Source organism: Dama dama, chromosome 32 (assembly GCF_033118175.1).
Source record: "Dama dama isolate Ldn47 chromosome 32, ASM3311817v1, whole genome shotgun sequence".
In the NCBI taxonomy this organism is placed as follows: Eukaryota; Metazoa; Chordata; class Mammalia; order Artiodactyla; family Cervidae; genus Dama; species Dama dama.
In genome coordinates this window covers 39,790,520-39,812,860 of record NC_083712.1, presented here as the reverse complement: position 1 = coordinate 39,812,860, position 22,341 = coordinate 39,790,520, and the positions used below count along the sequence as shown (strand labels likewise).

Below are 22,341 nucleotides of genomic sequence, written 5' to 3'. Positions count from 1 at the left end.
GAAAAAAAATTTCTTTTTAATTAAAAAAAAAAAAAAAAAGCACTCTGATTATGGAGGCTTTCTGATAATACTGAAGGGCAGAGTTAAGAAAGACCTGTCTCTAGAAAAGACACCACCCAGGAAGACCACCACTCATACGACCAGGCATCTAAGTGCAGTGTGTAAGGAGGATACTACCAGGTCTCTCAAATATCTTAAATAATAAAAATCACATTACAAAAGTTAGATTGTCTACCTTTTAAACAGAGGTGGCTTCAGCTAATTATCTGGGAAAACTCTAGCATCAAAACTAAAGGCCTATGTTAGACAACTGTACTCCAACATAAAATAAAAACAAATTTTTAAATAAAAAAACTTTATAAGGCCCAACTTCTAACAGTCAACTAATGTTCATTAAATAGCATAGGAAGTAGAAGGTGGGAAATCTGTCCTCAAAAAGGAGATTTAATACACTAAGGACAACATAATCTTACTTCTCAAATTATTCTTACAAAAACCTGTTCAAATACAATGTCCAATGAATTATTAAAACATAACACGAAGACACAAGATATTATGAGAACAACTATGAAAAAAATGAAAAGACACTATGAGAAAAAACCAGACAAACTCAATAAAGTCTCCAGATACTAGAATTATCAAACAATAACCACCCAAAAAGAAAATCTCTGCACACTTTGGTCAGAGACAAAAATGAGAAGCTTGAAAATTTGGGCAGGGAACTAAAATCGACAGCCATAACACAGCAAATTTGATGTGTTTTTCTAAAATATATTCTTTAAACATTTAAAATACTCTGAATTCATCTTACAATTTGTATTAATTTAATTGGCATTTTTCATTCTAAGTGGTATGCTGTAAGGGTATCATAATCAATGGCATCTACATTTGCATAATATAGTACATTAGTAATCATATTAAACATAAGCAGATTAAATGATTCAGTTAAGAAACATATTTCCAGGCTGGATTATAAAACAAGACCTAAATGTAGGTTGTTTAGAAGCATATATCTAAAACATAAGAATAAAGAAAAGTCCAAAGTAGAGAAACAGAAAATACATACTATTAACTCAACCAAAAAAGAAAATCTGTGGAAGGTAAATTAGTATCAGGCAAAATTGACAGTCCTATCTAATGCAATAAAAAAGGAAATGAAAGACATACATACTAGGAAAGAAACAAAACTGCCTTTGTTTGTGGATCTCTTTCTGTGGTTGGATGGCCACAGCTCATGCCCAGACCCATGCCAAGTGTCCACATCAGCCCTTCTTGCCCAAATACTACTCCCCTCTGGGGAGAGGGTACTGGTGCTGAGAGGGGGGATAGCACACATATAAAGGGAAGAGAGCAGGCTAAGACCCAACCCTCAGCACTTGTACTCTGGCAACTCGGGACCAAACCCCACCTTCAACAAGGCAATATTGGCCACTGAGCAGAGAGGAAGTGCCATCAAATACCCAGCTCTAGCTCCAGAACCCCCATCTCCAGTCCTATCCCCTATTAAGGTGACAGCTGTCCGCATACCCTGAGGAAAGACATGATTTGTATTCATGAGAAATCCAGCTCTCCCACAAAAATACAAATGACCCAATTTTTTTAAATGGGCCACACATCACACTAGCAAATTGAAGAATAAAAACCATACGATCATCTCCATAGATGCAGGAAAAGCTTTTGATGAAATTCAACATGCATTTTTGACAAAAACTCTTCAGAAAGTGGGCAAAGAGGGAATATACTTCAACATAATAAAGGCCGTATTATGATAAATCCACAGCTAATATCCCAATAGTGAAAAGTTGAAAGCATTTTCTGTAAGCTCAGGAACAAAACAAGGATGCCCACTCTCACCACTTTCATTCAACATAGTTTTGGAAATCCTAGCCATAGCAATCAGAGAAGAAAAAGAAGTAAAAGGAATTCAAATTGAAAGAGAAATAAAACTGTCACTCTTTGCAGATGACATGATTCTATAAACAGAAAATCCTAAAGACACTACCAGAAAATTACAACAGCTCATCAATGAATTTGGTAAAGTTACTAGATACAAAATTAACACACAGAAATCTGTTGCATTTCTATACACTAACAACAAAATATCAAAAAGTGAAATTAAATGAACAATCTCATTTACCATCTTCATCAAAAAGAATAAAATATCTAGGAATAAGTCTACCTAAAAAGGCAAAAGACCTGTACCCTGAAAATAAGACACTGATGAAAGAAATTGAAGATGACACAAACAAATGGAAAGATATACCACGTTCTTGGATTGGAAGAATCAGTATTGCTAAAATGACCATAATCCCCAAAGCAAACTACAGATTCAATGCAATTCCTATCAAATGATCAATGGCATTTTTCATAGAACTAGAACAAAAAAAAATTTTAATTTGTATGAAAACACAAAGACCCCAAATAACCAAAACAATCTTGAGAAAGAAGGACAGAGCCGGAGGAATCACGAACCCTGGCTTCAGACTATGCTACAAGGCTACAGTCATCAAAACAGTATTGTACTGACAAAAAAACAGACATATAAATCAGTGGAAGAGGATAGAAAGTCACAAAAATAAGCCCACACAGTTATGGTCAATTAATGTATGATAAAGGAGGCAAGAATATACAATGGATAAAAGACAGTCTTTTCAACAAATGGTGCTGGGAAAACTGGAAAGCTACATGTAAAAGAATGAAATCAGAACATTCTCTATTTTAAAATTTATTTATTTTTAATTGAAGGATAATTGCTTTACAGAATTTTGCTCTGTTCTGTCAAACCTCAACATGAATCAGCCATAGGTGTACATACATCCCCTCCCTCTTGAGCCTCCCTCCCATCTCCCTCCCAATCCCACCCCTCTAGGTTGATACAGAGCCCCTGTTTGAGTTTCCTGAGACATACAGCAGATTCCTGTTGGCTATCTATTGTATAACATTCTCTAACACCAAAAATAAAGTCAAAATGGATTAAAAACCTAAATGTAAAACCAGATACTATTAAACCAGACACTCTTAGTGGAAAACAGAACAGAAATCTTGTTGACATAAATTGCAGCAATATTTTTTGGATTTTCTCCTAGGGTTATGGAAATAAAAACAAAAAATAAACAAGTAGGACCTAATAAACTTTAAAGTCTCTGCACAGCAAAGGAAACCATAAACAAAACAAAAAGACAACCTACAGACTGGAAGAAAATATTTGCAAATGATGCAACCAACAAGGGATTACTTTCCAAAACATACAAAGAGCCCATACAGCCTAATCAAAAAATGAGCAGAGGACTTAAATGGATATTTCTCTAAAGAAGACACACAGATCACCATCAGGCACATGAAAAGATGCTATATTGCTAAATACTAGAGATACAAATCAAAACCACAATGAGTCATACCAGTCAGAATGGCAATCATTAAAAAGTCTACAAATAATAAACATCAGAGAGGGTGTGAACAAAAAGAAACTCTCTTATACTGTTGGTGGGAATGTAAATTGGTGCAACCATTATGAAAAACAACGTGAGGATTCCTTAAAAAAACTAAAAATAGAGCTCCCATATGATCCTGCAATCAATCCCACTCCTGGATGTATATCTGGAGAAAACTCTTAATTCAAAAAGACACATGCATTCCAATGTTCATAGCAACACTATTTAAAACAGCCAAGACATGGAAGCAATCTAAATACTCACCGACAGATAAATGAATAAAGATGTGCCGTGTGTGTGTATGTATTTATGCGGATTGTATATACGTATATAATAGAATACCATGAGCCCATAAGAAAAAATGAAATAATGCCATTTGCTGCAACATGGATGGACCTAGAGATTATCATATTCAGTGATGTAAGTTAGAGAAAGACAAATATCATATATCACATCTATATGAAATCTAAAACAATGATACAAATGAACTTATTTATAAAACAGAAACAGATTCACAGACAGAAAGCAAATTTATGGTTACCAAAGGGGAAAGGCAGAAGGGAGGAATAAATTAGGAATTTGGAATTAACATATACACACTATTATATGTAACACAGGTAGACAACAAAGACCTAGTATATAGCACAGGGAGCTATATTCAGTACCTTGCAATAATTCATAATGGAAAAGAATCAGAAAAAGAATATGCGCGTGTGTGTGTGTGTGTGTGTGTGTGTGTGTGTGTGTGTGTGTGTGCACAGAGCTTCCTTTGTGGTTCAGTGGTAAAGAATTCACCTGCCAATGCAGGTAAACACAGGAAATGTGGGTTAGATCCCTAACTCAGGAAGATCCCTGAGAAGGAAATGGTAACTCACTCCAGTATTCTTGCCTGGAAAATCTCATGGACAAGTGGGCTAAGTCCCAGGAGGTCGCAGAGTTGGCCACTACTGAGAGACTGAGCACACACACTCATATATGCCTAGTGGGCTAAGTCCTAGGAGCTTAGTGGGCTAAGTCCAGGGGGTCACAGAGTTGGCCACTACTAAGGGACTGAGCACACACACACATATATGCATGTATCTACAAGTGAATCACTCTGCTGTTCTCTTGAAATTAACACATTATATTAACTATACTTCAAATTAAATTAACTTAAATGAGATGAATTAATCAATAATTACAGTAGGGTTCTTAAACCATTCAGATGAAAGAAAATTTATACTGATGCTTTATAGAACATGGCAAATCATTTCCTCCCAGAAATTTGAGTACTGATGAGGGCTACATTCATTGTTTACTTTTAGCATTAAACAAATGTTCAATAAATGGTTTTAAAAAAGAAAAAGGAAGAAGAATAAAAAGAATTCAGTTACTCACGATGCTCCTGAATTCATAATGCAGCTCTTTACAGCACAGTGACAATCTCTCCCATCATCATGACTCATTCCAAGGTTATGACCCAACTCATGAGCAACAATGGATGCAAATTTCTCCACTGGGATCTGCCCAAACTGTCCAAACACAGGAAGGTATTAATTAGGTTTCTGAAAAAAAGGATTACCTTTTTTTTGTTTCTAAAATTACTTTTTCACAAAAGGAGATTCACCACTACAATGTTGACAGCTGACATGATAAAGCAAGCAACCAACATCAGATTGTAAACACTGCAGTCTAGTAAGAAACTGGTGTGACTTAACATACTGATGACGGAGGTAGACCATTTAAGCAACAGATCAGGAGTACCAATAGATTATTCATGGTGGTTGATGGGAAAACAAGCTCATGGTTCTAATTTAATTTCCTCAAATGGAGTCTCTGTCTCTTAATTCATAAAAAGTGAGGCATTAATGATCACATAATAAGTATTAGAAAACTTAATCCAGTCTCTAGGGAAAGAACACATCTGCTATGGCCCTTGTAACACTCAAAATATTGTTGTAAGGACTAGGAGAGGAAAAAACGATTGCTGGACATTTCATAATGCAGACATGCAAAGATGTCAAAAAGAAAACGTACCACATTAATCCCACCCGCGTGGCTCCTTGAACAGACTGTCCCCACAAACGCCATTCCTGCAGTCCCACCAAACCCTCTTTTCCTAAATGAAAAGAACAGGGAAAAGTTATAAAATGTACTTGAGGAGAAAAAGGTAGACTTTGCTCCTATTTCTTTGGGTAACCTTAAACTAATTGGTAAACCTATAAAAACTGGGAGAAAAATGACAAAGATAAATAGCACTTTAAAAATCAGAGTTCAATTAAAGCCTCATCTCTTTTTTATCTTCAGAGAGTGAAAGTTGACATTATAAGTTCATTTTTCAGACAAATGAAGATATACATTAGATATATCAAACCAACTTGTTTTCCACCTTTTAGATGAAAAACCTTCCTAAAATGCATTATACTTATTTATTCAAAAATTCTAGTGAAAAGAGACAGATAACAAACTCAATGGCACATTCATACAGGAGGCTTCGAGCAGGGAGCACAGAGAACAAAAGAGTAAGAATGGTCTCCAGTTTGCTGCTTGAACATCGGAGACACACCTGTATCTCAGGACCTAGTCCCTGTGCCTTCCCCAGTATACACCCATCACTCCCTCACCTCCTTCAGGTCTTTACACAAAGGTCATCTCTTCACTGAGGCCTTCCTCACCATGTTACTTAAAATTTCAACCTCACTCCTCCAATATTTATTTCTACCTCTACCCTCTCGGCTTTATTTTTCCTCTTTACAGTTTATCATTTTTTAGCATACTATAAGCTGCTAGGGTAAAACGTAAACGAAATTTTTGGCTGACCCAATATATATATTTATTTATCTTATAAGATAAATCTCCTTCAACACAGTATGAATTCCATGAGAGCAAGAATTGTCTCTTTTGTTCACTGCCATAACCAAGGGCCTAGGATATACACATAACAAACATCTTTTAAATGAATGAATAACCATTCTCTGGGACACGTGACCAGCCAGGACAAGAGGCTGATACTGACAGAAGGGGATTGCCATGGAAACATTTTAGCCAGATCAGCCCCAAGTGAGTCACATTTATGTTCTCAATGCTTCAAAAAAGGCTTTTTAGTATCCTATTCTCAACTACAACCAATCAGGGATTATCAGATACCTGAGAAACACCTCTAACATGGCAGTCGAAGACCAAACAGAGAGAGACAGCTTGGTAGGTGTGGCTGGGCAAAGCACAGGGAGTGCTTGTCATCCGTTCCTTTTGGTCTTTTGTGAACAAGAGGGCAAACTCACTGTCGGGGTATGAGGACACTTCTGGGTACAATTTTACTAAAAATTAATTAAAATGTCAGGATCAAGCTTTTGTGGTTATGGGGTCATAAAAATCCATGTAGGCATTCTCAATGCCTTACTCTAAATTAACTCATATGACAAAAAAATAAAATAAAATCAAGGGAAATTTCACCTCAGAAAAGATTATTTTAGGTACCATTCAAAATTGAAGGAGGGAAAAATTATTACATAAAATATTTTTTGGCAAAAAGTCAGCCTATCAACCAGAAAATTTCTAAGAAGAATAAAATGTTTTTTTATATTTTAAGTGAGGGTTTTGATATAAGCTTTTGGAAAATATCTGTATTAACTAATCACATAAGCTTAAGTTTTATTATAGTACCATGAAAATGCTATGTAGAAAAAAGAAAAATGTTTAAAATATATCAGAAGGATGGCAAAGAGACTTTAAAAACACTATTATAACCATGAAACAAGAATTTAACCACATAAAAATTTTAAGGGAAACAAAAACAGCTATTAAACATTAAAAATAAGATAGCTGAAATGAGAAACACAATAAAAACTTTAGAAGGTAAATTTAAGGAAATATCCCAGAAAATATAACAAAAAGACAATGAGAAGAAAGGAAACAAAAGATAAAAAAATTAGAGGACAACCACAAGAAACTCAACAGCTGAGTAAAAGGAATCCCTGAAGGAATGAAGAGTAAAAATAAAGAGGATGAAATCACTTACAAAATAATTTGAGAAAAATTCCTAGAACTACAGTTTCAAGACTGAAATTACCCACTAAGAACACAGCACAATGAGTGATAGAAGACCTACACCAAAGCATATCATCAAGAAAATTTAGAGGTCTGGGAACCTCTAGAAAAGATCCTACAAGTTCCCAAAGAAGGAAGAAAAAAAAAAAGGCATATACTAAAAAACAAGAAACAGAATGCATTAAAGTTTCTCAGTGAAGTTGTACTGAGAAAGAACTTACGTAGAAAAAAATTCACCCATTCTAAAGTGATTTTTAAAAAAAAGAATGAATTAAGGCTTCTCAACAGTAATTCTGGAAGTGAAAAGACCAATGGCCATGCCTTCAAAATTCTGAAGGAAAAAGATTTCATGCCAAAGATGTTAGCCCTGACAAAATAACTTAAAATGTACAAAACAAATGAAAAAGCACAGTCCTGAAAGATTGAGTTACTTAAGCACTAGAATAATCAGAGGTCAAATTGAGATAAATTTTTTTAATTAAAGTGTAGTTGATTTATAATATTTTGTTTCTGGTGTACCAGAGATCATTTTTAAATTCTGTTTTAAGATTGTAAAGCACATTTTCTGACATGAAAGAAGTCAGAACTTTTTTCTTTCAATATATCCCTTCACAAGAAGAAACTAGAAAACATGCCATAATAAAATAAGGAAGTGCACCCAGGAAAGAAGAAGAGGATGTGGGATAAATGTCACAAGAGACTCAACAGAGACAGGTCTTATTAGCACACTGCACTCATTCTACAAAGCAAACTTTTTCCTCATTTAAATGAATGCTCAAAAACCTTAAGAGAATATGATTGCAAAAAAAGGAAAAAAGCGAAAATTATTATTCTGACCATATATCATAAAGAGTACCTTTAAGAAAAATCACTTACAGAATTAGCTGTGCACTGTCATGTCTCCGACGTGTTACAAGAAACTTTTCCCGCCACTGTACGAAGTTTGACAACACGTCGCCAGCACCTCCAGCCATACTGATCAGATTTTCATTTGTCCAAATCTCAAGCCCAACTAGCACAATTCGAATATTTAACATAATGTACATCTGGGAAGAAAACAAATAAAAATATACAAAGTTTATTAAAGAATATGAGAACAATTCCTGGGTATATATCTGAGAAAAACAAAAACACTAATTTGAAAAGATATGTTTAACCCAATGTTCACAGCAGCATTATTTACAATAGCCAAGATTTGGAAGCAACTTAAGTATCTGTCAACAGGTGACTGGGTTCACACACATACACACACACACCAATGGACTATTACTCAACCATAAATAATGAAATTTTGTCATTTACAACAGCATGGATGGACTTGGAGTGTATTATGCTTAGTGCAGTAAGTCAGACAGAGAAAGACAAATACAGTATGGTGTCACTTATAGGAGGGCTTCCCTGGTGGCTCAGTGATAAAGAATCTCCCTGCCACTGTAGGAGGTGTGGGCCGGGAAGATCCCCTGAAGAAGGATATGGCAACCCACTCCAGTATTCTTGCCTGAGAAATCCCATGGACAAGGAAGCCTAGCAGGCTACAGTCCATGGGGTCGCAAAGAGGCGGATACGACTTAGTGACTAAATAACAACATCACATCTTGGTGGAATCTAAAAAATATACAACAAACTAGTGAATGTAACAAAAGAGAAACAGATTCATAGATATAGAGAACAAACTAGTGCTTACCAGTGGGGAGAAGGAAGGGAGGGGGTACAGGACTGAGCGACACAAACTATCAGTTACAAGGATATACTGTACAACACAGGGAATAATAGCCAATATTTTATTGAGTTGGCCAAAGAGTTCTGTCAGGCGTTTCATAAACAGGTATGAAAAAACCCAAATGAACCTTTGGCCCACTCAATATAATAACTATAAATGGAGTTTAACCTTTAAAAATTGTGAATCACTATATTGTACCCCTGTAATATATATAATATTGTACATCAACTACACTTCAATAAAAGTAATATGATAAAGTAAAGAATATGAGAATATCTTTGAACTTACAATTAAGTAACACAACCACTTAAAAACAGGATTCCTCTTTATCGAAAATGTTTCCTTCAATATAATGGAACTTTAACTTTTCGAGGGTCTGAGTTTCCTCATTCATAAAACAAAAGTAACAAAGGTTTGAAATCCCTTTTATCTTCCATTCCAAAATCTGACAAACTCTGGATATTTAAAGCTTTTCATATTTTGGTTCCAAACCTTTCCCTAAACTAATGCAAGCCTATTTATTGTTCACCTTTAGTTCACTTAATATAAATAGTCATACATTTCACTATAGAAGTATCAATGAGTTAGATTACAAGGTGCTACCCCAGGATCCTTTTGGAGGTGTAAAGTAATATCGATACATAGTGAACATATAATGTATAGTGAACAATATTACCTTTCTAAACTCTTATCTAAAATTCTAATGACATGCACCCCAAAGGTTTCAGATAAAGGTTTATGGAACTCATCTCTATTTCACAGAGATACTGTGAGGAATAAATGAGTTAATAAATATGTCACTTGAGTCAGTATTGAGTACATTATTTAGTACATTTAGTACAATAGGACATTATCACTATCATCATCATCATTATTATGTTTGGTATTCATATTAGAGATTAAATTATTCCACATACAAGTGATACTGTATGGCATTTGTCTTTCTGCGTCTGACTTCACTCAGTATGATACATGCTCTTATATGTGGACTCAAAAAAAGAGGGTACAAATTAACTTATTTACAAAACAGAAGTAGAGTAAGGTGGGGGAAATCAAACTTATGGTTACCAAGGGATAAGGGGGGGGAGGGATAAATTAGGAAATTGGGACTGACATACACACTGCATATAAAACTAACATGGACCTATTGTATAGAATACTCTGTAAAGGCCTATATAGGAAAAGAATCTGAAAAAAAAAGAGTGGATATATGTATATGTATAACTGATTTACTTTGTTGTATACCTGAAACTAACACATTATAAATCAACCATATTCCAATAAAAACTTTAAAAAGGAACATGTATCTAATTCTTCAATATCTCCCACTAGATGAATAAACTCTAAAATTTCAAATCAAATCCCTCCCTCTCTCTATCTCTCTCACACACAGAGTCATATATGGTTTCAGAGCAGGAGACAGCCTTATTTAAAATAAGTCTCTCAGCAAAAATTCAAAGATCTCTTCATAAGTGCCAGAGAACCTCAGTCTATCTACTGTGAAGTAAAAGTCATATTTTATGGCAAGACAAGAAAAATTTACACAGAAAAATTTTTCTCTGCCCTTTGGCCTCTTCTCTCACCCCACTGTGCATTTGTCTATCTGCATAAGGCATCAACCAAACCTCCCCATCAGCAGAAATACCTGCTCAACCATAAACAGTAGCATTCTCCTAACATCAAAAAGGCAACTCCTTAAAGATAACATTCCTTCTTGATCTTGCTAGGGCCCTGATGACACTTAGTTCTGGACTGTGTAAACTGTCAATAATACCTCACTGAATGCACATTCCTCTGTCTCAAAAAAACTTACATAACTGTGCCTTGACTTCTAATGGGAAAAACAGTTCTCAAAGCTTTCTGAGATGTTCTTCCTGGATTATAATCCTCAAATTTGGCTCCAACAAACTTCTTAGATTTCTTTCTTTCTTAGATCAACTGATGAATTTCTCCTCAACACTAAAGATAAAGTAGATGCTAATTTGAAATCTCTCGTTTGCTAAATCTCACTCTCTCTAAAATTATACTTTCCTTTTAAACATAGAAAAGTTACAAAACAAATTCGAGAGCAAACCCAAAAAGACCGAGTTAATTATCCTCTAGAATAATCAGAGCCCCAAATCAGACAATTTTAAAATTCTATTCAGAGGCTGTGAGAGGAAAGGACAGAATAATCCCAGCTGACAGAAAATAAACTTACGCTATCCAAGTAGTTTGCTAAACTTATCATCTCTTCTCGCACTGCAGTCTGGTTTTTTCCCATCTTATCATACTGAAAGGCAAAGAAGAATACTCATGATCACCAAAGCAATATAAGAAAAAAAAATCTATAATCTCAAGATAAGAATCTAAATACTTAAACCATTTTCTACCTATGTGGAGAAAGTAATGAGAAAAAATATTTCAAGTCTCCTTTTTTTTAATTCCTTGTTCATCATATTCTACTGGAACCTTTAATACATTATCTGGGACAGAGTTCATGCTTATTCACATTGCCTTATGCTTCTTTCTACACTTGAGGCTAATGAACCTATAATGAACAAATAAGAATATATTTCTATCTCCTAAAAGTATGGCTTATTATTTTCCAGTCTATATGCAATAAGGGTTTTTTTTTAAAAAAAAAAAAAAACCATATAGATTCTCAAAACTGCCTCTGCGGATTATAAAAAACGACTTGTCAGTTGTGTTAAGTTTCTGCAAACAACTTGGTTCACAGCAACAGCAAAGCTGGCAGAAGTCAGATAAAACATTTCAAATAATCTATAGGTTAAAATATATAGCAGTTATATCTAAAATTAATAATCCTGTAAATGCTGAAATGAATACGTAACTTTTCTTAGTTGAGTAAAGCACAATCTTAAGTATAAATAAGGAAAATGTCCTATGTTATCCTGTACAATGAAATAAATAGTAAATGCTAAGCTGACCCATTCTCCTCTGCTCCCTTTTAAACTTATCATCTAAACTCTGCTCCCTCCTAAGAAGGGAGAAGTTTAATTTTGCCAATCACCCAAAAGAAACAGTGGGAAAACATCACCAGTAAAAATAAAGGTAGAGGTAATGTCAGTGCTACATTCAGTTCTGGACATATTATGAATATCATGTAGGAATATTACAGGGAAAAGTCATTTAAGAAAAATCAACACAAATATACTTCATATTTCCCTCAAGGGATCCTCACTTCTCACCTTCTTCTCGTGAAAAAGGAGAAAAACTGTCACCAATCATACCTTTTCCTTCTCTACAACGATGAACAACTCTACATAGCGCGTCTGTGGCAAGATGTCTCTTCTTCTCTGTCAAAAAACACCAACACCACAAAGGAAAGCAAAAAGTTAGAAGACTACATTCTTCAGACTACATATAAGACGACTACATATAAGACTCCTATTTTTAACACACAATGATCTTATCCTAGCCTCTAGTCACTTGTTTCATGTCTGATAGGAAATTCATAAAATGATTTTTAACACATCCTACATCAATAAGGCCAAAAAACATGTGTTTTTAAAAGTGATATATGCCATTCGTAGTGCTCTGAGAAAAATTTTAGTTAAAGATAACATGAGTTATTCAAGTTTCCAAAGATGAATTATTGATTCTCTAATATCAAAACTATACATACATACACATATATTTTAATTGGATACCCTACTATTCTGTCGAGAGTGGAAAAAAGAATATCTGCTAATGACCCAAGGAGAAGGAAGGACAAGGTCTGGACTTTATTTTCTTGTTCTTGTCCTTTATTATTTTCCTTCCAGTTTTATTGAGTTACAATTTGCACTGACATACAAGGTTGCTACTTTTAAAAACTGACTAGTTTTGTGATTTTCAAAAACTTATGTAAACTGTGCATATATGCTCAGCCACTCAATTGTGTCCAACTCTTTGCAACCTCATGGACTGTAGCCTGTCAGGCTCCTCTGTCCATGTGATTCCCCAGGCAATAATACTGGAGTGGGCTGACATGCCCTCCTCCATAGGCTGTTCCTGACGCAGGGATCAAACCCATGTTCTCCTACATCTCCTGCACTGGCAGGCAAATTCTTTACCACTGTGCCACCTGGGAAGCCCCCATGTAAAGCATAGAATGAGCTAATATTTAAGTGCTTTCCAATGACTAAACTTAAAAAGAACCATCCAAGAATCAAAAGAATGAATGGCAGAAGAGATGAAGAAAACAATGCCATAAATTAGTATGAGTTCATTAAAATACTCTAGAAGAGGCACAAGCCTCTTGTAGAGGCACAGAGACATCATCTCATTATAGAGAGAGCTGCCTTTGTCTGCAACTGAGGTTCCTCTGGTCCCAGAAACAGCTCAGGTTAAGAGACCCCTGTCAAGAGGGAGCCAAGGAATCCTAAAGAAGTCTCAAAACACGGATACCACGAATGCCCCAGGAAAACATCTGAGATCATTAAAGTCCTAAAACGCAATCTCTCTCTTTCCCTTTCTGTCTCTCCCTCTCTCTCACTTTAGAGCTCCAGTCTGTGTAAAGGGTATTCACATAAAAAAGTCCACTGCTCTCTCAAAGTCACAGTAATGGATTATTAGAGAGCAATGACAAAAAGAAATATAGTTACTGTTTAAGACTTAAGCCCTCCTTTCCAAAACACATAAGTCTGACTGTATTCAACTTGGTGGCAGGAACTACATATTACTCATCTTTTTATCCCCTGGTACCCATCACAATGTCTGGCACAAAGCTGGCAAAAACACAGTAATAACAAGTATTGGTTTAATGCACAAATACATGATTGCTTTTAAACCTGAGTCAGAGCCATGAGAAATACATCAGTTCCTTACTCTAAGTAGCTGAGTGATGCTAGGAGGCTCCTCTTCTTCATCCTTTGTGATTTCTTCTTCCATAACTTTGTTGGAAACCCCACATTTCAGAGGCTCTTGGTGGACATCATCCATTCGATAAAAGATGTGCTCAAAATGAGAGCTGTTCTGCAGGGGTTCAATCCCATAACTCACATTCTCTATATGCAGCAAGCCTCTAAGTGTTGTATTACACATACACAATTTTTTAGGATGTGAAAAAAAAAAAAAAAAACAGGAAAAGGAATTAAGAAACATGAATTCAAGTCCTAGTTCTTAACATATGTAAGAAGGGATAACATGGTCCTGAGAAAAACAGAGAGGTTTTAGAGTCGGGCAGCCCTAAATTAAAAGCTCAAGACAGCTACTAACTGGCCTGAAAGTTACTTAACCCCTCTGTGAGATCACTGTATAAAGAAAGGCAACTCAGAATAGTGGCTTAAAGTATGAAGCCTGGAGGCCAGAGGACCAAAGTTTGAATCCCAAATGTTTCCTACTAGCCTTAGTAGACATCCTCCCTAGAGTTGTCCTGAAAGCTACTTAATGAGTACAAAAAATACTAAGGACACTACCTGGAACACAGTAATTGTTCTACAAGTGTCATAGTTTAGATGGAGATAGTACTCATCACCATCTCATATAGTTTGCTTGAGAATTTAAAGTAATAGTTATTAGTTCAATCAATCATGTAACCAATCAACCAGTCCAGTGTGATACTGCCAGGCCCTTCATAAATTTAATATTATTATCACTTCACTTGACACATGGTAAGATTTCTCTGAACCTCAACTTGCTCACCTAAATATGGAAGCAATCAGCCCCTTCTCACAGTCATTATGAAACTTAGATGAAAGAACAGAAGTAAAAGTTATATAAACCTAAAAGGTGACAGAAATTTAAAGTATGCTTTGTTTTTAAATAGCAAAGTTTATTTAGTGGTCTCAAAAAAATGAAATTTTTTATGTAGGTACTAAAATTCATCACCTGTAACACTGTCCTAAATAAACATGCCAAGAATGACATCTGAAACACAGTTAGAAAGACCTTCAGCAACATCAAAGTAAAATCTAAATTTGAGTACCCTAAAATGACTTGATCTGGAGACAGAGATAGGTAAAGGGAAAAGAATTAAGGGAATGAAAAAATGCTGATAATGAAAGTTCCTTACCTGAGTCCGAAACAGTCACTGAGTGCAATGGATGAATCGTAAGTGCCCTCCACATATCCCCGATAATGACAATGATTCTAAATGATTAAAAAAAAGTGTCATCTTCAAAACACTATTACCTTGGTGAAAATAATCATAGAAAGTGCAGAACTAGAAATTATTCAAGGCCAATCAACTAAACTTTTTATTCTATTATTGGTTTAGTCGCTAAGTCATGTCTGACTCTTGACACCCCATGCACTGCCAGGCTCCTCTGTCTGTGGGATCCTCCAGGCAAGAATACTGGAGTGAGTTGCCATTTCCTTCTCCAATTCTATTATTGGCATTCCATAATTATCACATGGCATTCTCTGGACTATCTTCGGACTGTCTACTATCACCCTATGGGTACAAAGAATTTGAATTTCTGCCAAATTTTTAAGGCAGAAGTCCAAAGAATACTAAGTACAAATAACTCTACCCCAATAACCTTTAAACCTAGAAGCGGAACAAGGCAGCATGATGTCATGTTTAACATTTTCAATCACAGATAAGAAGACACCACAGCGGCCAACTGAAATCCAATACAGAAGAGGGCCTTGTGACAGACTGGTGGTACCAAGGGGAAAAACACTCAGTACACGGCAAAGACAGTGACTTTCACTCTCCTTTTCTGCCTAAGCATATTGATTATGCTACTGTTATTAGTTATACATTTAACCATCTTGATAAATTAAAGACCCTTTAGTCTTCATTTTGAGCAAGAAATTGACCAGTGGAAATATAAGCATATCACTTATTAATATCAGATTTTTTAGTACACAAGGAGATTTTTCTCCTCTTTAAAACACTAAAAAAAAAAAAACAAACAAACAGCTAAGGGGAGTAGGAGAAGGAGGAAGAGGACTAACCTTGCCAGATATTATGACGTATCACCAGCCTTAAATAATTAAAACAGTAGGATCTTGGTGGTGCATTAACTGAGAGACCAACCAATGGAGCAGAACACAGTCTCAAAACAGACCAAAATACATGTGGAACCTTATATGATAAAAGTGGTTATCTCAAACCACTGAGGAAAAGATGCACTTTTAATAAGTGGTGCTCAGCCCACGAATTAGACATTTGAGAAGGAATAAAAATAGATCCATACCTCACATTATACATAAGAATACGCTCCAGGACTGGGGTGGGGAGGGAGGTTCAGGATGGGGAGATACATGTGCACCCATATGAAAGCAAAAAATTTAAAAAAAAAAAGAAGAAAAAGCTCCAAATGGTCAAATCGAAACACTAAAAAATATGAGCCTATGCAAGAACTAAAAGAAAGCATAGCTGAATTCCTCTTTAACCTGGTGTAGAAAGACTTTCTATCACTCAAAATCTTGATGTAACAGGAGGAAAGACTGACCATTTTTACTGCATTAAGAAAATAAAAAAGATTTTAAAACTTCTACATTAAAAGAAACACCAAGAAAAAGTAAAAAGACAACTCACAGACTGGAGTTATTTGTAACTTTTATCATAGCTAAAACTATACTATAGTATAATACAAAGAACTTTGAAACATTAAAGGAGAAAGATTAAATCCAACAGAAGATGGTGCAAAAGAGTTGAACAGACAATTCACAAAAGGTATGAGAATGCCCTTATATAAATGAAAAGACTTCAGTTTCACTCGTGATAAAGAAGGAACCCATGCATCAATGCTGATATAAACAAATAAGAAGGAAAAACTCTTCTTGACAGTAGAAACCATCAATGCATACAGAGGCACTGATGAAGTTAGGAAATCACCATTTTAACAACCACCATAACAACTGACGCAAATATTAAATACTGAAGCCAGTGAGTAAAAATTTGAGAAGTAATGAGATAGTTAAAAAGCCTCAAAATATCTAGCCAAAAGATTAACTAAAAAAGCAAAAACAGAAACTTCACAGAGAAGAAACTGAGCAGACAACTCCTTAATCATCAAGGTTAACACTGTCAGTGGGAAACTACGTACAGGACATGCTCATGATACATACAGGGAACCCTTCAGGGTGGATCCCGGCCAAAGGTGCACAACCTGAATCTAATTGTGAGTAAACATCACACAAACTCAACTGCAGGACATTCTACAAGACGTCGGCCTGCACTTCTCAAAAACGCCAATATCATGAAATACAGCGGAAGACCAAGGATTTCCAGACTAAAAGAGATGGGAGACTGCTTGGTGCAACACATGAACTTGAATTTTCTTTCACTATAAAGTACATCATTAGGATAATGGACTAAAACAAATATCAATAAGGTCTGTAATTGAATAACAGTATTGCTTCAATGTTAACTTCCTAATTCTGAGAACTATACTACGGTGACTTCTTTTGAAGTTCTTGTTTCTAGGATATTTACACTGAAGTATTTAAAGGGCAAAGGGACACCAGGTGTACAACATACTCTTCAGGGGGAAAAAAATAGAGAGGAAAGGATAAAGTACATGTGATAAATATTAACACTCGGAGAATCTAGGTTAAGGGTATACATGACTGTTTTCTATTATTCCTGCAACTAATGTAAGAATTTCTGAAAAAATTATGCACTAAACAACACAGGCTAAATTTCAACATTTTACAGCTTTTTCCAGTTCAGTTCAGTTCAGTCACTCAGTCATGTCCAACTCTTTGCAACCCCATGAATCGCAGCATGCCAGGCCTCCCTGTCCATCACCAGCTCCCGGAGTTTACTCAAACTCATGTCCATCGAATCGGTGATACCATCCAGCCCTCTCAGCCTCTGTCGTCCCCTTCTCCTCCTGCCCCCAATCCCTCCCAGCATCAGCTTTTTCCAGCTTGGGGTTATTTACAACCACTGTTTTTCTTTGTAGCACTTTGAAGTTAAAGTCTAGCTTTGAGTTTGTCTTCTCACCAGAGGGAAAGAAATATCTCTTCTATTACAGATGGGGTAGCACTTACGAAACAGTAACACAGTAACTTACAAAATTAAACTTGTGAGTTAAATTTGTCAGTGAAGCTTCTCACTTCAATTACTATGGAAGGGCTTATCATTTGACATGACTGAAATTTAGCCCTTGATCACTTAATCTACCAGCTTAATGATATTTCTTTAATAACTTGGTTTTATTAAATCTTTCCAAAACCTTCCATTTAGTTTTTAAAAAAACAACGAATCTTATTTTGCAAGTTTGCAAAACACCTAACTGCATCCGATGATTATAGTAAAGGTAAAATGACAAAAACAGTTTGGAAACACACAAACTATAAGCGAAAATACTCAACTACTGGGAGCAGGAGTACTCATAACTATTTGAGAATAGCCTCCTGCCACAAGAGCCAGCGAGCTTGGGGCAGTCTTTTCAGAGGAAAGAAGGAGCATTCATTAATAGAGGGAGTTAGTTAAGGCACTTTCTAATGCATCTGCAAGGTACCCAAATGTCTAAGACTAACACTAATTTGGAGTTTTGACTTCACACAGCAACTCATATCAAGTGGTTATTAAAACTGTGTTTCTTTGTAAAAAATATGGCCTTGCAAAAGATGCCGATGATGAAAGCCACATGAGAGATTTACAAATTAAATAGAAGAATCACAAGGGAAAGCATTTACATTTTTCAGTGTGACTTAACTGCATTTTATGAACGTTAAATGTCTATGTCACCATGATATCTCACAATGTTGTCACACACAGAAAAATCCTAGTACCAAAGTTTAATTGCTAGCTCAGATCCACATTCACACTTTTATCTATCTGAATTCAAAATTATTCCATTTTTATCTACCTGAAACTATGTATATTCAGTGGCCAATAAGTGAAAGGCTTCATCTGTCTTAGTTTATATTTTTCAAACACCCAAGAAAACATAATTAAATCGTAATACTTTATAAAAGTTGCATAAATTTCCATATAACCGAAATCTATTTTGAGCAGTTTTAAGCATATAAACTTTGAATAATAGTAACAAAAAATATTTACTGAGTTCATAGTTGTTGGACTGACTAGTAAATATTTTACCAGTATTAACTCATTTAAACTTCCAATAAGCCCATGAAGTTATAATTATTATTCCCATTTAAAGGTGAGGACACTAAGGCACAAACAGGTTAAAGAAACTTGACCAGCAAATAAATAAGAGAGACAGGAATCAAGTCCAAGCAGTATGTGTCACCAAAATCCAGGCCAAGAAACCTCTCCAAGGGAAAAAGAATGCCTTTGTAAAAAATCACCTCTTTCATTGAGCGGCATAAATTATGTGGTCTTTGGTCTTATGCTATAGTAATCTTCAGAAGGATGACTGGGTGGATGGATGGATGAATGGATGATCTGTGGTCTGGTTAATGCTATCAATACATTTAAACTGCTCTACTATTTTGCTGTTCAACACCAGACAAACAATAAAACATACAAAGCAACGCACTTTTCAAAAATATAAAATAAAATAAAACAACAAACAGAACACTAAGATAAAAAAATCAGAAAATTGGCCAGAAAAGGATAGGTTGAGTCAGCATTGCCTTTTTTTTAAAAAGTCTCATAAATAATCTAAAATAAAGCTTTTGCCTTCTATTTATTTGAAGAGTGCTGCAAAAGTACAAAACTAACACAACTCCACCTAGCAATGTAACAAAACTCAGGGGAAAAACAATACATGCTTAACAGGGGTAAAGATTTCTCCTGAAAACTATAGCAAAAAATAATAATAATAATAATAACAGATAATACCTAACTGCCAAAAGGGACTTTAAGACATTCTTTCCAACTAAAATTAGAAATGCTTATGCTCTAATTAAATAATACATAAAGTCAAAGTCGACATCTGTCAATTATTTCACATATTCCTCCAGTTCTATCTTCAGGAATACTCTGTTCTCTGATGCAGAGAGGACCACACTTCTTTAGAAAAGAATTCTCAACAAAAAAGTAGAACATCTAATAGCAAACAAGTGCTTGTTCTTTACTAATGGTAAGTCAAATGGTTTAATAAGGAAGTTGAGATGTGCTTTATTCATCAAGGTTCAGCAAAATCAAAAATCAAAAAATAAATCAAACTTTTCCCCTTCATGATCAGTAGGGGTTATCATTAAGTAGAAGATTATTTTCCTGGTCTTTTAAAAAAACACTTGACCATGAAGAACCAGAAGAGCTATAAGGTACAGTTTAATCTATGTCAATGTACCCACCACTCCCACCCCAGGACAACACTATATATTATCATATCAAAGGACACCCTCGGGTTACAGTCCAGAGCAGCTGAAGAGAATGCACTTTAAAACTATAATTGTTTCAAACTCTGTATAGGGTCAAGAGGAAAATAAATTACCTGTATATTAGGGTAGTCAGAGATCAGAGCCCCTTCTTTGTTGTAGGTATAAACTACAAAATCTTTGGGTAAAAGGTCTCTGCAAGAAGAATAAAACACACCATATAAGATTATTTTATCTCTTTACAGCTAAGAACACAACTTTTATAAGACATTATTCCTAGAAGAGATGCAGGAATAAAAACATTCACCTGATAAATTGTTGTTTAAAGAAGGAGCTGCCATAAAACATAAAGCCCATGAATGGACTTGGATCTGAAATCGTGTACATTCCAATCAGAAAGAAATGTTTGAGTTGCGCATCTGTTTTCATGGTCATAAAACACTGATTGCAAAAAACATTTGTAATGTCCTTAAAGTTTTCTGATTCGTCTCGTAGGAAAAGTATAAATTTGGCTATATGGTACATCATATTTCCAGAAGAAAATAAATTATTTTACCCTTTTTTAAATGTCCTGCATAAAGAAGCGGCACTGATTGCCTTTGATCTCTAAGTACAGGGGCAAAATTTCTGTCCATTATTTAAAGAAGCAATTATTGCTGATTCTTGAATCTTCCTCCCATGCTAAGGGAGACCCGCAGTGTAAAACACACGTGCAAAGACAGGGTTAGCTTTATTACCATAAAAAAAAAAAAATCCAATGACACTTGAAGACAGTAAGGCTGACTTTATTATCAATGTTAAGAATAGGGACCACTGCAAAGAGATTTTACAGGGGGTGGGGAGAAAGAGCAGGCTCAACTGCAAATACAGCATGGGCAAGTGGAAATTTTCAGCCAAGGAGCACAGTGGGGGTCAGTGGATGGAAAACTCCTAAGAGGAAACATCAGGGGTGAGGAGCATTCTGGCTAAACCAACCTAACAAAGTCTTGCTGAAGACAAGCCAGGGTAACCAGACATCACTGGGCGGGGAAGTGGGTGGAGGATAAAGAACTTGATCAGACATCCAGAGTGATCAGATATGGAGGGAGAGGGGAATTTTTTTCTAAAACTAGATTTTACAACAAACCACACTGATAGGCCTTGGAGAAGGTTCTGGAACCTAACTGAAGTTTGGTCAAGCAAAAAATCTTTGTCAGTCTCCTCTCTTGTTTAAGGAAAGAAATTATATTCTTCTTTCCTCTGAATAATACAAGCCTATTTCCTCATTCAGTTGTCTTTTGTTCATTACAGACCAGCTGAATCATCTGTTGGAACTTGGTAGAAGGGGATATTTACTGGGTGGAGCTAGCAGTCAGGCAGTTAATGAGGGGAGTTTCTATGAAAATAAAAGAAAAACAAAGCTGAATAGTTAGAAACCAAGTTTCTGAGCTCAGTGGGCAGCCATCAAGATTTTTTTTACACTTGAGCTTAGGGCATCTTCAGATGGTACAGTGAAAGCGGCACTGGCCACTGACCGATTTTCCTGGTTGGAATGTCAGTGGTGATGGCATCAGGTATTCTGATGAACCTCCTGAGTGGCCCACACCACAGGAGGCAGTACAGATTGCCTGCATGTGATCTAGTCAAAAGGACTTTTTTGAAGGCTCCATCAATCTTCCAGCTACAGCTTAGAGTTTCAAGAGAAGGGGGAGTTTAGTTCTCAATGACTCCAAGTCAGAAAGGATAAAAACCGGAAATGATAACTTAGAGGGTTATAGCCAGATACTGAAGAATTCGGGATTTGGTAAAGATGGCGAAATATGCAAGATGAAAGCAGCAACAGTTCACTACAGTTTTCCATTGAAACAAACAAAAAAAACCCACATTCTCTCTATAGTCACCCCCATTTCTGTGAAAGATAAAGTAAGACTAATTTGTTTGCATATAAGTCTGGTCTCATTAAATCTGGCCTAGTTATTCACATAAGTACAGTAAAAACAGTCA

General features: G+C 35.6%; 1 protein-coding gene across 2 annotated transcripts in view; it reads right to left on the bottom strand.

Annotated features, from left to right (window-relative positions):
* The window catches only part of ADAM9 (ADAM metallopeptidase domain 9), an 88,449-nt gene that overhangs the window by 44,994 nt on the left and 21,114 nt on the right, over positions 1-22,341 (bottom strand). For both annotated transcript variants that reach the window (XR_009691644.1, XM_061134812.1), the window contains exons 4-11: positions 20,475-20,553; positions 15,176-15,252; positions 13,990-14,185; positions 12,411-12,476; positions 11,378-11,449; positions 8,334-8,503; positions 5,448-5,529; positions 4,809-4,942 (exon numbers count right to left, since the gene is read on the bottom strand). Coding sequence is in view for 1 of the 2 variants with exons in the window: in XM_061134812.1 (XP_060990795.1) it covers positions 4,809-4,942; positions 5,448-5,529; positions 8,334-8,503; positions 11,378-11,449; positions 12,411-12,476; positions 13,990-14,185; positions 15,176-15,252; positions 20,475-20,553 (876 nt within the window). In the remaining variant the exon portion in view is untranslated. The remainder of the gene's footprint in view (positions 1-4,808; positions 4,943-5,447; positions 5,530-8,333; positions 8,504-11,377; positions 11,450-12,410; positions 12,477-13,989; positions 14,186-15,175; positions 15,253-20,474; positions 20,554-22,341) is intronic.